This window comes from Oryzias melastigma, linkage group LG10 (assembly GCF_002922805.2).
Source record: "Oryzias melastigma strain HK-1 linkage group LG10, ASM292280v2, whole genome shotgun sequence".
Taxonomy (NCBI): domain Eukaryota; kingdom Metazoa; phylum Chordata; class Actinopteri; order Beloniformes; family Adrianichthyidae; genus Oryzias; species Oryzias melastigma.
In genome coordinates this window covers 20,734,747-20,750,753 of record NC_050521.1, presented here as the reverse complement: position 1 = coordinate 20,750,753, position 16,007 = coordinate 20,734,747, and the positions used below count along the sequence as shown (strand labels likewise).

The following is a 16,007-nucleotide window of genomic DNA, read 5'->3' as shown; positions in this document are numbered from 1 at the left end:
TGGGTTTTATAGACACATAAATCCATATTAAGCAAAAAACAGTCAGAAGATAAGACTGAACAGCTGCTCTATTGTGGCATCTTACTAAAATAAAAGATCTGAGACATGTCAGGCTCAGTAAAGACCGAGATCCAATCCACGAATCAGATTTGACTCCTGATTATTTCAAACGAAATCAAAAGCAGTCGGGACGACAATAGCCGTGCTCAGCAGACGTCACCCGTCAATCTCTTTATCTCTGAAATTTAATGCGACTCACATGAGAATGGCAGCTGATAAGCGCATGCTTAAACGCTGAGGCTAATTTCTCTCTGATGTCTGAAAACAGCGTCTTGATTACAAAGAAAGTGATATAATTGGAGGTTAGATGCTCCCTGACGAAGCAGAGTTGAGAGCGTTTCATTACAAAAGGTGCACAGATGATAAGTTTTATTTTATTTTGAAAGGCTGCCATAAAGGACACTAGTTCATAAGGCAAATTTGTACTAAATCTCCGCACATTTTAACAATGCTTCAACCAGACACGGGGAGCTTTTTTTTTCATTGATTCGGCAGCAACAGCCTTTAGATAAATCTTCTTAGCTCACTCTGTCTGAACAGCCTCATAATAAAACAGAGGCGAGGTTGAGGGAAAGACAGAGAGAGGGTGAAATGAGAGCCTGAGGGCCACGGAGAATTCACTGCACAGGAGTTAATGAAGGGAGCGAGGAAGAGCGGAAAGAGAGGAAGATGGTTAAGTGAGTATGTCAGCAGAGAGCTGAGCTGAAACCCACACAGTGCAGAGGAAACCTTAAATGACTTACAGCTCTGCGAACAACTCTTCTAATACTGCAGCGCAGCTGGATCGCCAGATAAATCTACAACTTTCTCGCAGGCCTCGAAACTGTTAAACGTCAGTATGCATACATACCGGTGCCACTCTACTCATAGCGGCCACAGGATAAGAAACTGTCTTGTTCTTTTTTTTTTCTTTTTTATGTAGAACAAATAAGCAAAGGGATCATGGGAACTGGTTGAGAGCTGAATTTGTGTGAGTGTGTGTATAGAGGAAGCTAGGGGGATAAGAAGGATTCACTCAACATGAATTAATAAATTTTGCTGAGATGACATGCAAAAGCTGGATGATCCCAGCTGGGATTAGCAGCTATATGTCGACAATCTTATTCCATTAGGTGGACTGAGAAATACCTGAGCCGAGGTAGGAACGGAAACTAATCTGCCTGCAGATAACAGTAGGAATCTTTGTGTAAGCACTTTTATATTAATGCGTTACAAACAGACCCACTATAACATTCTGAGATGACATAATTCGTATGATATGAAATTGTAGTTTTCTGCTGCTCTTTGCTGATGAAAAGACCTCAGCGTTCACCCCCTTCCAACACTCTGCCATTTTACAGGCACTTAAAAAATTCATGAGCGGATCACTTTCCACTTTTTTTTTTTTGCCCTGTGGATGCTGAGTGCGCTCTTACCTTGCACCACTGTGTATGAGGCTTCAACGGAGGAAAGGTTTGTGACAACGGTCACGTCGTCGTCCCTGCTTGAACTCTCAATGTCGATGTTTATGGAGCGTTCGATCTCTCGATGGAGACTTGTCACCATGCCGGTCGGGTATGTCATGTTTGTCAGTCGACCCTCGCTGTCGTACCTGGAAGATGGGAGACAATATCATAATACTGGAGGAGAAGAACTTCAAAAGGTTCCAGATGGTGATTGGGGGTATATAATGCCACTGGGGGGCAGTAGAACACCATTTAAGTACAAAGAGATTGGATTTATGCAAAAAACAGAGCCTGCAACACTTTTTTTTGTTTAAGACAGTCCTCACAGCACTGGTTAAGTTTACATATTTTATAACAATCTCTGCACTCCATACTTACTGATAAAATGTGGTCCACCCGGTCTCATCAGCTTTGGTGGCCAGGAGCCCCGTATTCCCACTGTAGCCCATTAGAGCCACCTCCTGGCCCATCGCTGATACACTACGCAGCCCTCCATTAGGGTCCAGTCCAAGTGTCACCACTTGATTCTCTGGAAGTAGCACCAGCCTAAGCAGTCCAGCTCCTCCTCCTTGGCCGATACCGTCCCTCCTCACTTTCACTGTATTGTTACAGTTATCCACCAGCATGGCCAGCTCGCCATCGGGGCCATAAGTGAAGTTAAAAAGTGGCTCCCCGGTCACGAGGCTCACTGTTTGGATGTGAAGCCCCTCCCCGTTAAAGACGTACAGCTCTTGCTCCCTTGGCGATGCGACCTCATACTGGGCAGACCCCGCAAAGCCCACGCTAGAAACGGCAGGGCCGGGCCGATTGGCACGCACGGCTCGGATTCGGATGTTGTTGAGATCTGCAATGAAGAGCGTCCCGTCGGGGGAGACGGCCAAGGAGGTGGGAGAGTTCAAACCAGCGTCGGGGGCGTATCCATCATCGCCGTAGAAGCAGTTGCAGTTGACGTCGTTCTTGCAATCACAGTCAGAGGCAACGCCAGCCAAGAGGGAGATCTCACCGTTGGTGCTCACCTGAGTAAAAAGCACAAAAAACAAGAAAAGTTAATTACAAAAGGGCATCTTTAAGTGCCTGAAATACAGGCCAAAAACATTTAATAAAAATTGCAAAAATAGATATATATCTTCAACATTTCTCCAGCACTTACCTGTCTAACTCTGTTGATTTTTTTCTCATCTGTCTCTGCGATGTAGAGTATGCCAGTGTTGGACAAAGCGATGGCTGTGGCACTCTCCAGGGCTGCATGAATGGCAAGCTTACTGAGGCTGTAGTCAATGCCTGGCACTTGACAATGCATGGGCCGGCCTGCAATAATGCTCACCTTTGGGGAAAAAAAAAACCCAAAAACACATAATTATACATCAGGGATGAAGAAACGCTAGCATTGCCATGAGGAGTTTAGAAGTGGTTTACAACTGAAACAACAGACAAAACTTTCTGTAATGAAGTTAAGAGTCTGGCAACTTGAGTATTCGCAGGACTAATTAATCAGTTACTTTATTCCCACTGTAAAACTTGGAAAAGTCTTTGAAATGGAACTTTTAGTTCTAAATTGGCTCATGAAAGCCTAATTGGGTTGAAATCTTGTCAAAAGTCCACGGTGAACATCCACCCCTAGGGGTTTGCGGTGGTGATCCAGCAATGTGATACAGACCTGGTGGTTCTCAGTGATGCGTAAGATGACATTGTTCTCTAGGACGTATAGGGAGTTGTCCATAGGATTCACGGCTAAGTCTGTGGGCCACTCGAGCCGCACCTGAAGGGCAGTAAGACAAAGTACATGAACAGAGCTGGTTTTTGTAAGGATTCCTGTGGTCAGCAGTGTGCTCAGGCACTGTCTGGCTCGTGTCCACACAGCCATCGTATCTCAGCACTCAGTTGCTCAATGTAATCATCCATCCAATCATCAACTTTCTTTTGTCTCCTCTCCTACCTGGCTGACATCCATGCTGGTGTCACAGCTCAGCGGACGCACTGCGGTCAGATCGTTGGCTCCCAGCAGTGTAGAGATGATCCCATTCTGGTCCACCTTGCGGATCATGGTGGCATCCACAAAATACATCAGCCCATTTTTATCCACTGCGATGCCTGTCAGGGCAGAGATGAGCACCGTGAGCAACGACTCAGACAGTCCAGGCGACACATAGATATTTTAGGTCAATCAAACTGAAAGCGGATGGCAGCCATGCCAGTTGGACTCCTCAGTGCTTTATTGAACAGGAGGGAGCTCGGTTATGGAGTGGGCATTGAGCTGTTGAGAAGTTTTCGGGTGAATCATCGAGAAGCTCAGCTCTGTGTCATTCAGAGGGCAACTGCAGGCTGCAAGGAGAGTGTTTCAAAAAAGGGGGTCTTTTGAACTTTTCTTTCTGCCGTGGTTCTCCCCTCACTGCAGTTTCTGTGACCCCAGCATCCCGCTTTTCATTTGTCTCTACCTTTCTTTTTGTCTACAGTGTACCAGCGGGTCGGTGTCAGTCTTCTCAGTCTAACAGGCAGCAGTTCAAGGCAGCAGTGCCCCGAAAATAACTTCTGGATGCTCTGAGATTCAAAACAGCAGACAGAGGAGGCAGCAAAAGCCCCAGAACAAATGAGAATGATGGGTAAAAAGAAGAAGAAAAAAAACCTAAAGAAAAGGAAAAAAAGCGGAGAAATTTGATGTTTGCTGTCTGACTTTGTGTCAGGTAAGACACTTCCTCATTCAAAAAGCGTGTGCACACACACACTTACTGTTAAATACCAGCATCTGCAGTTCTTCTTGTACACACAATCGTGTCACTGACAAAAAAATGTGACAGCGTGACATTCTTGACAGTTTGGTGTCACTGTGTTCTAAGATCCCACCATCCACAAAAGATGATTCCATTATAAGTTTAACATTAACCCGGTTTATAACCTCCTTCTTATGCTGTCCTGCTTTAAATGGGTTACAGCAGGGGTATATTATGAACAAAGATGAGAGCTGAAAGCACTGTCAACAGCATACTGTAGTCTAAGTTGAATAGATTTGGCTTTTGATTCGGCTTTTTCATTTAAATATCGGAGAGTTTAATTAAAAGAATAAAACATTACGGATTCTTTTTCTTTTGAGGCTCACCTTTGGGGCTCATAAGTGTGGCTTCAGTGGCTTTTCCACCATCACCACAGCGCTCATCAAAGGGCAGGCACTGCTCCCCCGTCCCCGCCACCACGTCGGCGTTGTCTGACAGCAGCCGGCCTCCGGTTAATGAGCGAACACGGTAAATTCGTCTGGAGTTGGTGTCCGAGATGAACAGCGCCCCAGACACAGGATCCACCGCCATGAAGTACTTATGTGTTGGATTATTGCTGTTGACATCAAATACAAAAAAACCCTTGTAACTCCAGCTTTAAATGCAGCATTTCAATGTCAGTGTTTAATATAGTTGTTGCTATAAGCTAGTAGATATTGATTTTTATTTCTAAGGATCTCACCTGTGCCTGAAATCTTTGTTCCTTTGAGAGAGAGATGGAGGATAAAAGCACAACAAAACAAATGTTAATTCACACAGTCTGTGGAGAGGAACCAACAGGGAGCATCGCTGAATGGGCTATGGTGTAAACAGCAAAATGCAAATGTGTAAAAACACTGGAGAAATTATATCTAATACAGTTTGTTTTGTTATTTAAGTTCCGTCATCCCCTGGTTCTTGCTTCACCTTTCTAACGAGTAGATACAAAACATGATGTCAACCTCTTTTCCTTTGGTGCCCATTTCACCTAATCTAAGCAGCATCCCTATTAGTACTTCCAACAGCAATAAACCTTTAAATGTTTTCTATAAAATCCATTTCATGGGTCTTTACCTTAGCTCCAGAATTCCAGTTGTGTTCATAGAAGGGTAAACCCGACGTACAAAGTTTAGGTCCCCAACATAAAGGCTGCCATCAGTGCCCATTGCTAAGGCAACCGGTGCCAGCAGTTTGTTCCCATCAGCGAGACCATTACAGCTCGGGCATGAAATACTGCGTCTGCGACCATTTCCCATGATGCTGGTGACAACTGGGGGCTGCTCGGTCACAAAGATGTTCTCCCCACTGCCTTTGTGAAGGATACCTGGACATGGGAACAAAAAGAAGACCAAAGTGAAGAAATAGAAGTAACACTATTACATTTTTAAAATAATTTAACAGAAATTCATGAAGATTTAATAACATTTAAATTCAATTAGTAATTCATTTTTGCAAATTGAAATTTTAAAATTCATTTTTGCTTGGCTATAAAAACAGGTTTTAAAAAAATGTGTGCTTAAAAGTCTAAAAAGGTGGAAGTTTCATTCATAAAAAAATATTTTTTTGCATCAAGTTACCAGAAAACCCCTTTCGTCCTTAAAGAAAAATACAACTAATTGCTTTAAAGTGAATTTGAGCCAGACCTTAGATTTTCTAAATCAAAATTGCACACTTTAAGTGAAAATTGATTTAGAATGATACAGCAATAGGCCGACTTTAGTTTCTTTCCCTATATAATTAGTATGTAATATATATATATATATATATATATATATATATATATATATATATATATAAGCCTGATTTGGCTTTTTTCTGTCAAATAACTTGGTTAATAGTAAGTCTGGATTTAAATGATTTCAAAAAAGGTAAACAAAAGGTTAATACAATATCACCCTTTGAGAAAAGTAAAAACCTAATGAATATAGGCATTTTACGAAGACTACTTATGAATATTGATGATGATGAAAACTTGTGTTATAAAATACATTTTTTCAAATGTTAAATTGTTCAAATGCATTGTGGTCTTTATTTGTCAATCTACTGAGAATCAATGCCCACTGCAGAATGATTTTAGAACTGTGGACTTGAACCCCCCTAAAAATGGTGCATAGCCTATCTAGTGCACTAGGTAGTGAGCGAATTCGGACACAATCCTAGATTCGGACAATGAAAAACACCTTATGTAGTACGCTAAGAAGTAAGGGAATTCAATCCATGTGTGTCCAACTTTAGAATGGCTAAACCGCTAATTGAAAAGCGCCACAAAATAGAGCAGTTTTTAGCTGTAAACACCCATAATTTAGTTTTGTCAAGCCTATAAACACACATGTTAACCGCCATCTAACAAATCTAGTAAACTACTAAAACCGCTAGTATAATTGTTTGCTTCTTCCTGATCAGGAAAAATAAAACTGACTAAAAAAAGGCCTTTTAAGCTTATATTTTAAATCAGTAAAAGTGGTTAAAATTTAATGGGAGATATAATAAAAAATTCTTCCAAATGCAGATTCTGAACTGCCTTTAGAACACTCCAACGCACCGTCTTTTATTAGGTTTCTACTGCTGATTGGTCGGTGCACTGTTCTACTCGATGGAGTCAAACAAAAGGTGAGACAACACAAGCTCTTCCTGTGAAAATCTTCACTGACAGGTAAAAACTGGCACTTGGTAACCCCCATGCGAGCGACAGGAAACACAGTGCGGTCTGAATTCCCCCCACCCCCCACCCAAGATAATAGCACATTTAGTCAGATATAGAGTGCTAAAAACCTGCATCACACCAGGAAGCAGCTAAATATATACTGCAAGCAACTACAGACAATTGGTGATGGCTAACATTGTTTGTTAGCGAATGTAAAAACGACCTACCGCTGCGCGTGTTGAGTATATGGTGCTTGTCAAGAGACCAGCCGCCTAAATTGGTGGGATCCAGTTCAAAGCCTTGCAGAATGGCTGTCCTTTTTTCCCACAGGATCAGACTTGCACATGATTCATACTCATAGCCAACTGAAACTGCATTTTGGAAAAGGAAGAAAAATGCAAAAAAAATGATTGGTTAATCAATGGAAACAGAGCTAAAATACACGCACACACACACAAAATCTTCCTAGTAGCCCACTCGCTTGAGTTCATTTCAGAGGTAAAATGTGTGATACTCAGAAAAGCTAGTTAGCACCTCTACTCAAACCTGCACTCGCACCTAACTAACACTTTGTCATGCTTCTAAAATGATTAGGAATCTTGTTAATTGGAAAGCTTGCCCTGTAGGCTTGAGAAACTATAGGCCACATTGGTTTCCACAGTGAAAAAGCAGCTGATGGAAACATTATGCCTCAATTATGCACATGTCCTGGCGGAGTTTTGGCTGATTTGAATAAATGTACTGCATGCAAGAGGGAAATAAGTTTAGACCAAGTAAATACAGAAAAACATTGCTCAAAGATGCTGTGGGTTTTGTACGGCGTACTATAAGAACTGCAGTATTCCTGCTTGTTCAACAGTCGTGTTTTAACACATCCTTTCCCACCTGTTTCGCAGCGAGAGCGCTATTACTAGCACATTCCCAGCTTCCCTCCAAACAAAAATATGGTATACCTGCATCTTTATTGTTAGCAAAACAAACCTGACCTATATTCTTTGAGAAATGTAAAAAAAGCAGTTTCTCCAGAGAGGTCTTTGGATCACTGAGAGAATGCAATATCTCGAACAGTATGCCCACAGCGGAGCCCCAGATGTCCGCTGCATCTGTGGCTTGACAGCAGTGTTTGGCTGACAGGATCTGTGAGCGACTATGACAGCAGAATGTAATAGCTCTCAGGCTCCCCTGGACTCCTGCTTGCTGCTCCAGTAGTTAACTGTTAACTCACCCTGATGGCTAATAACCCTTCTCCACAGCTATGGCTGGCTGACTGAACTGCACGCAGCTTGGATGAAAAATAAATGTTAAAAAAAAAGCACTTAAATGTGCTGCAAGTTGGGGTTCCTCGTTATTATCTCTCCTTCAAGCTTTCTAATTAGGCCCTCCACCTCTGTCACAGCTAGTGCCCCCTTAGTGGTAAAGTGTTCTTTACTGTGTAAAAAAAAGGGTCGTACTCACCAACAGCTTCGGAAAGACCGTAGACCCTTTGTCCATATGCATCGGTCTTATCCCAGATGTAGGTAAAGGCCAAATTGGGGGAAGCATGGAACCACTTCTGGAAGAGGTGGCCCTCAACCGCAACCATCAGGTGAACCTTCAGTAGGCCCATGGACACCACAGCGGGAGTCATGGTCACCTTGAGAAGGGAGCGGTAACCCTGTGTCCGGGAGCTTAGATAGTTCAGCTTTAAACTTGTGCCAGGAAGCTCGATCTGTTCATGCAGAACCTGGAAGACAAAAGACGAGTGACAGGAGAGAGGGATTAGAGGGATTATAGAGAGAAGAGGTAATGGGGGTCACGCTTCCAGTGATGGCTGAAGGACAAGAAATGGGAAAAAAAACAACACAGGAAATAAAGAAATAAGAAAGAGGGGATACATGTGGGGAACTATAGAGGTAGAGCTATAAAAGACAGGCGTATAGGATGGTGGGAGGAGTGGGAACCAGGAAGATTAGCCGGCTGCCAGAGGTCAGTGGTACTGCACCTGTGTCTCCGGTATGATGGGTTTCTCTCCTGGCTTGGAGCTGAAGAAGGAGGAGAGAGGTGATGCAATCACAACAGGGTCAGGCCTGACGAAGCCACTCAGGTCACAGCCTGGGATCGTGTTCTCTTCTGTCTTAAGCACCAGAGTGTCCATAGCATAAAACTGGCTCCAGGGCAGCCACACGGTGCGCTCCTGGCTCAAGAAGGGGGCTCGCTCGAACCGCAGAGTCAGTGACGCACCGCCGTTTGCTATCAGGTCAAACCTGGAGAGGTTTTTGAAAAGAGGATGGGGATGAAGTACAGATGGGAGTTCTGTGGTGGATGAAAAGTTAATCAACCTTAAAAATGTCTGTTATTAACATTGTGTTCTTTTGTGTAGGAATTTAACAAAATATCTGACAATAATGTTGCAATATTATGTTTGATTTAGGTATTTTAAGGGCCAGGCTTTGATTAAGTTTGACCATTTTACAAATAATTAACAAATGTATGATCAGCAGAGAATATTTCATGGATTAAAGGGAATGACCAGAACTCTGTAAGTGTCGAAACTACAATGAAAAAAAAAAAAAAAGCTGAAAGAAAAAGACAAAAAACATTGTTGGATAGAGACATAAAAATTTGATCAGAAGTCCTCAGAACTTGTAGCTGCCTCTGAAACACAAGGTCTATTAAATGTTATGAGAAGTTCCAATAATTCTGGAAGAGAAAGGCTGCAAAAAAGAAGACAAGGGACACAGACACGAGGGGGAACACAAGACAAAACAATCAAATCAAAGCACAATTTCCCAGAAACTTGACTTTCTGCTAAAGAAGAGAGAGATGTAAAAAATGAAATGATTTTGGAGTGTTTGGAAAGTGACTTTCAAGTGAAAGAAAACAATGCAATTTTTAAATATAATTTGCTGCAGACTTTTTTTTTTCTGGCCACCAGTCTTTGTACAATTATTTTGTAGTAAAAACTCTAGGCAACATGACAGCTATACTTAAAATCATTTATTGTTATGGTTAAAATCTTGTCGCCTCCTATTATTTGTGTTTTGCAAAGATATTCAGATCAGTAATCTAATCTAATTTTTATCTAATCTAATCTAATCAGTATGTGATGAAGTATTTTCCAGATTTCAGCAAGAAGTGCTGGATAGCTATTGTACATACATTCCATCCTGCCGTGTCAGCGTGTATCCGTAGTGTGGATAGTTGACAAAAGACACGTTCACCCCCACCAGTGGGGTTCCATCTGTCGTCAACACCTGACCCCGGATTAGAGATGCCAAGCTGGAAGAGGACAGACAAGACAAAGTGAGGGCGTGAAAGTCCGTCCCCCTCTCCCCCCAACCAACCATCCATCCATCACCTGATCTGATTAATCTTCCCATCTTTCAATCATCCAATTTGCCCATTCATTTACGCCTCTGGTCTTCCACCACTCAACAATTAGAGATAATCAGCCCCCTCCCCCCAATCACAGAGACGGGTACATGTCAATCACATCAACGAGCCATGACAGCGTGGATGAAAATGCATGTAGGTTTTGTGTGTCTTTTGAGTGGCCACATCCTGGGGAGCTGATGTACATAAACATAAAAGAGGTTTAAATTCCTTTGGATCATGTAAGCTGTTAAAATCTGCAAAAAATAAAAAATAAAATAAAAAAATCAGTGCCATGGACATCCATGCTTGCATCCATGAGTTAGGCTTCTGAATGTTTCAACCGTAAAGAAACCAATGTGGACTCACACTCATGTCACAGACAATTTCCAAAAATAACATTCTTAGTTGCCCTTTTTCCATAAAATCGTATATATCTTTAGTAATAGGAGCTTTATGTAATGTTTCAATGTCTGAGGGATATAAATCTATACTATAAACAATATTGATTCAAACATGGTTTATGTTATGCTATATATTTGCACGATTTCCACATTGCATTCTTTCAAATTGATTTTCTGTTAGTTTACTTTCTCCAACTAGTGCTCATGGAGAGATTTGTTTCGAAGAAGAAAGGATTATTAAAAAAAAAAGAAAAGAATGCCTCATAATAGTATCAAAAATAGCATTTGTGTGTACAAACTGATGCTGAAGTGAGGACAAATTGCTTCAAACATGCACTCACACAGTCAACCTGTTTTATCATCTGCTGAAGATGCTACAACTACAGTTGCACATCTTCTTTAAAAGAGAATGAGATAAAAGCCTGATGCTTCAAATTTGAAAACTGATTTGCATGTGTCAAGTCTGTTCTGTTTATTGTCTGACTCTCATAAAAAAAGCTTTTTTTTTTCATTTTGAGGTTTTTTTTTTTTTTGTCTTTGTCTTCTCATCATACCTAGAGTTGAAAGGGTTTTCCCCAGGAATAATGTGGGTCCCGTCCCGTCCCACAAGCATCTTGACTCGGTCGTAAAAGGAGCGCACTCGGGGCTGGGACATCGGACTCTGCTGGATGACTTGCAGAGGGTCTCGGGAGCCTCGGCACAGAGGGCTGTTCTGACAGGGAGTCTGGATGCAGCAGTCCGGGTCCATGCAGTCTGTCAGTCCATCTGACAGAAAGAGAAATAGGAGCACCGAGGAGTTTAAAAAGCTGCTCACTTTCTCAATTCTGAATTTGATATTCTGATAATCTGTATTAGATAGTTCTAGCTTTCCTCGTGAAGAGTCCTGGGAGTTGTCTGCCATTATTTCTTCTCTATCATTTATTCCTTTCTGCAGTCATTTTTCCACATGAAGCTTTTCTAAAGTGGGTGTAATTAGATCAGCTCCACCCCAAATGTTTCCGCCCGCTCCCTTCAAGTCACCTCCTTCATTGTCCTTGTTGTCAGCACAGGAGGTTTCCATGGCAACGCTGCATCCAGGGCCTCTCCAGCCCGTCTGACATTCACAGTGCCAACTCTGCTGACCCATGGTGCACTGGCCATTCCCATTGCACAGGTTAGGACAGCCGTCTAGGTGAAAACAACAGGAAGAGATGGAAAAGAGGGCGGGGAAGGAGGAGGGGAAAGCAGGAAAAACAGAGTCATGTGATTTTTGTTTAATTACCAGCGACACACAGATGATTACACACTCTCTTATTCATACACGCACGCCCAGGAAAAATCAATGGGTCTGACTCAGCTCCTAAACTTGTGCTGCGAGCTCACTGTCGGTGTTGATTCACACCTTTCTGAGTCTCTACACCTCAGGAATGGCTGCTAATGCCTGTCTTTATGTGTGGACAGAGGTAGATAGATCACTGTATTCACTTACTGGATGGAGCTCCACCCGATCATCACTTTCCTTCTCCCTCTACTTATGATTCAGTGTAGGTAATGGGATTCTGATGGCCTGAGAGTAATGCTTTCTCATGAGAGAATGAGATTATGTTTGGCAGTGTGTGTGTGGGTGTGCGCGCACATGTGTGTGCATGCAATCTGTGAACTAATAAACCTTCCCTTAAGCTTATGCAAAAAAAAAAAAAAAATCTTACTAGAGTCTAAGGCGCTAGAGCCTTGTAAGCCTGAGACTAGCATAGCAAGGGCACCCTCAACTACAAAGTGACTTTGAGGCAAAAAAAAGCAGTAATACCTCATCATACTGACATTATCCATCATATACCTATCTGTCTACATACTTAAAATGCACACTTTTTCTTATTTTATGAATGCAAAAAGCAAAGAATATAACCTTAAATGTGTTGCATTTGTTAACTGAGTAAAAAATGTGAATATTTTTCTGCTGTGCAGGAAATGATGCAGGAATTTTGTATTTTATGGTGCCACCATGACAAACTGGGTTGTAGTTTGGGCAGCTCATTATGGGAATGTATAGAAGACAAAGTCAAAGTAAGACCTTCCACTACACCTACAGTGCATTCTTGAACTGAAGGACACAGGAATGCCTCAGTGTATCATTCATGCTCTCAAACTGCAGGTCTCGAGGGCCAACTGACCTGACAATGGAGCTCCTTATTGGCTAAACACACCTGATTCAGGTAATCAGCACCAGACGAGGCGTGATTTCTTAAAAACCAGCTGAAGGCTGGAAGTATCCTTGCTAACCACTGCAACCATGTACTGCCAAATATCCATGAATCATATTCATGCCACTTTATTCCATATTTATAAAATGTCCCCGTTTGGGCCTTAGATGAGCTGCCAATCTGTTTAGGGCAGGGGTCAGCGACCGTTAACAGTAAAAGAGACATTTGGGCTTGTTTTCTACGGATCAAAACCTAGAAGGAGCCACAAAGTTTTATTTTAGCATTTAAAAAAATGGGATTTGCATTCATGAAATTATTATTTTTTAATATATATGAATTTTGTGTATTTTTTGGGACAAACGCAAGCAAAAATATAAAAAGAACCTAGAATCTCTCAAAATCTGTTTTTTTAACTTATTTTCAAAATAAAATATGCTCTGTGCCAAACACAAATATCTCAGTGCAGCCAATGTTGTAACCAATGTTGTGAAGCACGAGATAATGTGCTTTTAACTCATAAAAGATCAAACTTTTTACATAAAATCTGTTCATTCTGGAGGTGGCATTGAGCATACAAGGTGTCAACAGGTATATAAAAATCTACAAAGTTTATCATCTATGTGCACCTCACCTTTCAATTTATACATTCAAATAATCTAAAATAGACAAATACTAATTTAGTAATCCTTACTTTAAAGAATTGTTATTTTATTTTTCCTTTCATTTATTTATTTATTTTCTGTTCTTTGTCCTCAGCAGTCTTACACTGCTGGGTTTTGTTATTTTAGTTTGGAGTTGAACCTTGGGTAGTCTTAGTTTGCAGGTTTTGTTTATTTGTTTTTTTTAGGTAGTTTTGGTTCGGCAGCCATTAGCAGGGAGCTGCCGACTCATGGACGGTTGTCTGGCTGGTCTCCTTGACTTATTTTATGTTTGGCCAAGGAGCCACCATGGGGAGATAGAAGAGCCACATGTGGATCTGGAGCTGCAGGTTGCAGGATGATATTGTCAACCAGAAACAGCTGGAGTAAGCTTACAATAGCCTAAACAGCAAAGAGTCGTACAGGTGATAAATATTAAAAATGTCCAAAAAATATTAAAAAGAAGAACCAAGCTCAAAGAGTATCAACAACTTAAAAATTTACATACATCTAAGATTTTTTGCATCTTTCCCACCAATTCGTGCAACTTTTGTTCTTCGGTAAACACACACAAAACAAGTTTTCCCTCAAACGGAGCCATTGCAGTCATTTTCTCCTCAATAAATGAGGGCCGTGGGATAAGAGACTCTTAAGTCTGCCCACGGGAGATGAAGGCAAAGACGGGGCTGAGTGATAAAACAACACATCCACCTCCTCACACACGCAGGCCCAGCATGGTGCACCCTTGAGATATGACCTGACATTTCTCACTCAGTGGTGGTTTGCTTACGCAGAGCCAGGAAGGACAAAGTAACCCATGAGATGTTGCACATAAAATGCGTTTCGCCGAGTCCCGCTCTGCAGATTAATGAACATATTTTCCAACCCGCGCTGCATTGCAGGATTTTTTTGCCCTCCAACAAATCGCTACATCAATAAAGCCAAGCATTTTATGAACGCAAATAGTGTAATCTACAACGTGGCAGCAAGTAAATTAAAATGCTTTATTGGCATTTTGCTGCATGTCTCATTCACCTGGAGATAAGAGAAAGTCAAGGATATACTCTGGGCAAAGCGGCACATCGTTTTGTTTAAGAGGCCAGGGAGAAAGAGTAGCTTAACAACATTAAATCAAAGGTTTTTATCCTTAATTATTACCATTCTCTTCATCAGGGGACCACTCATGATGCTGCATTAACAGTCAAGCTTGAATAGATTGTCCCCAAGTATTGAGTTCAGGGAACAAAGGCAGTTAACTGTGATTCCCTGTTAAATGGAGTTGCCATTTAAAGCAGCCAAATACTTATGATGCACCCGGACAGGACAATCCATAGAGGGGATTGATTGGCTTGCCTGGGCAGGCCAGCACAGGGCTCCTCTCTCTTTAATGCCAGTCGATAGCCCCCGCCATACTAAGTAGAATAAAGTGGGATTTCAGAAACTATTAAGTCCACCATCCTCAGTAATGTGGTTGGACTCTGATGAAATCCCCTTAAAAAGAAGAAGAAATTGCCTTGGGTTATGGGTCAGCACACACACTCCGGTGTGGTGTGCGGCGTGTGTGTGTGGGCGCGGATGGTCGGCTGTATGAATAGACGGATATTGTGTAAGACTGAAGAAAGCGGGAGAAATTGAGGAAGATAGAACAAAGAACCCCGAAAGAAAGAAGAACAAAGCGTGGAGGAGCAACAAAGTGAAGACATAGCAGTAAAAAGTTCCTGCGTTCCTCCATCCTCCCCTGCAGCTAGCTCTGTCTGCTCTAAAGGTCATCAAGTAAAGGTCACCACCATAAATCCACAATCACAGCTAAAAGATGGACCGGATAACTTCTTAAACAAACCTCCATTCATCTACTCCTTTTATTATTAACAAGCTCGGTGAAGAATCATTTTACAGACTGCTTTGTCTCACATTCTCGGGCTTCCCCTTGACTTCCTTGGTTCTTCCTTAATCTCCTTTTCTGTGCCTTGCTCCCTCTTTAACCCTGCAATTTACCTTTTCTCTGGGCAAGCTCTTCATAAAACAATGAGAGCTTTTCCATTAAGCAAAGAAGGTGAGAGGACACTTTTAACTGTGCTGCCGGGACCTGTGCTGTCAGGCAATCTGTGCCGCTCTGTGCAGCTCGACCGCGAGGCTATCTAATAAGCATTCCTGCAGAGAGGGAGAGACGACTCAGTCAAGACATGCATTCTTCTTTGTTTGCCTCAATTTCTTAACCTCAGTCATTATTCTGTTTATCTTTCTATGATCTGACTAACCTGTAGTTTCTCTCAGGATGAGCTGGAAGGGATGAATTTAATGAAAAGAGAGATAGTCTGGAATCAATGCTGCATACGCACAACCAAACGCAATTTATTACCCACTCTAGCATGGCCAGGACTGCAGCCACAAATACCCAAATGTAAATGTGCTCAACCCGTACTTAACAACTTTGCATTTTTTGACACCACATTAAGGCCGTGCATCAGTGGCCTATGAAGTTTACCAATTATCTCAGAAGTTCTTCGCAGCTTTCATCGTTTCCTCCCCTCGCTTGTG

The 16,007-nt window shown here is 41.9% G+C and overlaps 1 protein-coding gene across 7 annotated transcripts in view; it reads right to left on the bottom strand.

Moving 5' to 3' along the window:
- tenm2 (teneurin transmembrane protein 2) overlaps nt 1–16,007 on the bottom strand; it is a 233,838-nt gene that overhangs the window by 8,921 nt on the left and 208,910 nt on the right. For all 7 annotated transcript variants that reach the window (XM_024283212.2, XM_036213959.1, XM_036213958.1 and 4 more), the window contains 14 exons: nt 11,672–11,818; nt 11,206–11,416; nt 10,035–10,154; nt 8,878–9,139; nt 8,352–8,619; nt 7,124–7,267; nt 5,327–5,576; nt 4,956–4,976; nt 4,600–4,829; nt 3,442–3,596; nt 3,163–3,264; nt 2,656–2,829; nt 1,884–2,521; nt 1,476–1,651 (listed from right to left, as the gene is read on the bottom strand). In XM_024283212.2, coding sequence (XP_024138980.1) covers nt 1,476–1,651; nt 1,884–2,521; nt 2,656–2,829; nt 3,163–3,264; nt 3,442–3,596; nt 4,600–4,829; nt 4,956–4,976; nt 5,327–5,576; nt 7,124–7,267; nt 8,352–8,619; nt 8,878–9,139; nt 10,035–10,154; nt 11,206–11,416; nt 11,672–11,818 — 2,898 coding nt within the window. The remainder of the gene's footprint in view (nt 1–1,475; nt 1,652–1,883; nt 2,522–2,655; nt 2,830–3,162; nt 3,265–3,441; nt 3,597–4,599; nt 4,830–4,955; nt 4,977–5,326; nt 5,577–7,123; nt 7,268–8,351; nt 8,620–8,877; nt 9,140–10,034; nt 10,155–11,205; nt 11,417–11,671; nt 11,819–16,007) is intronic.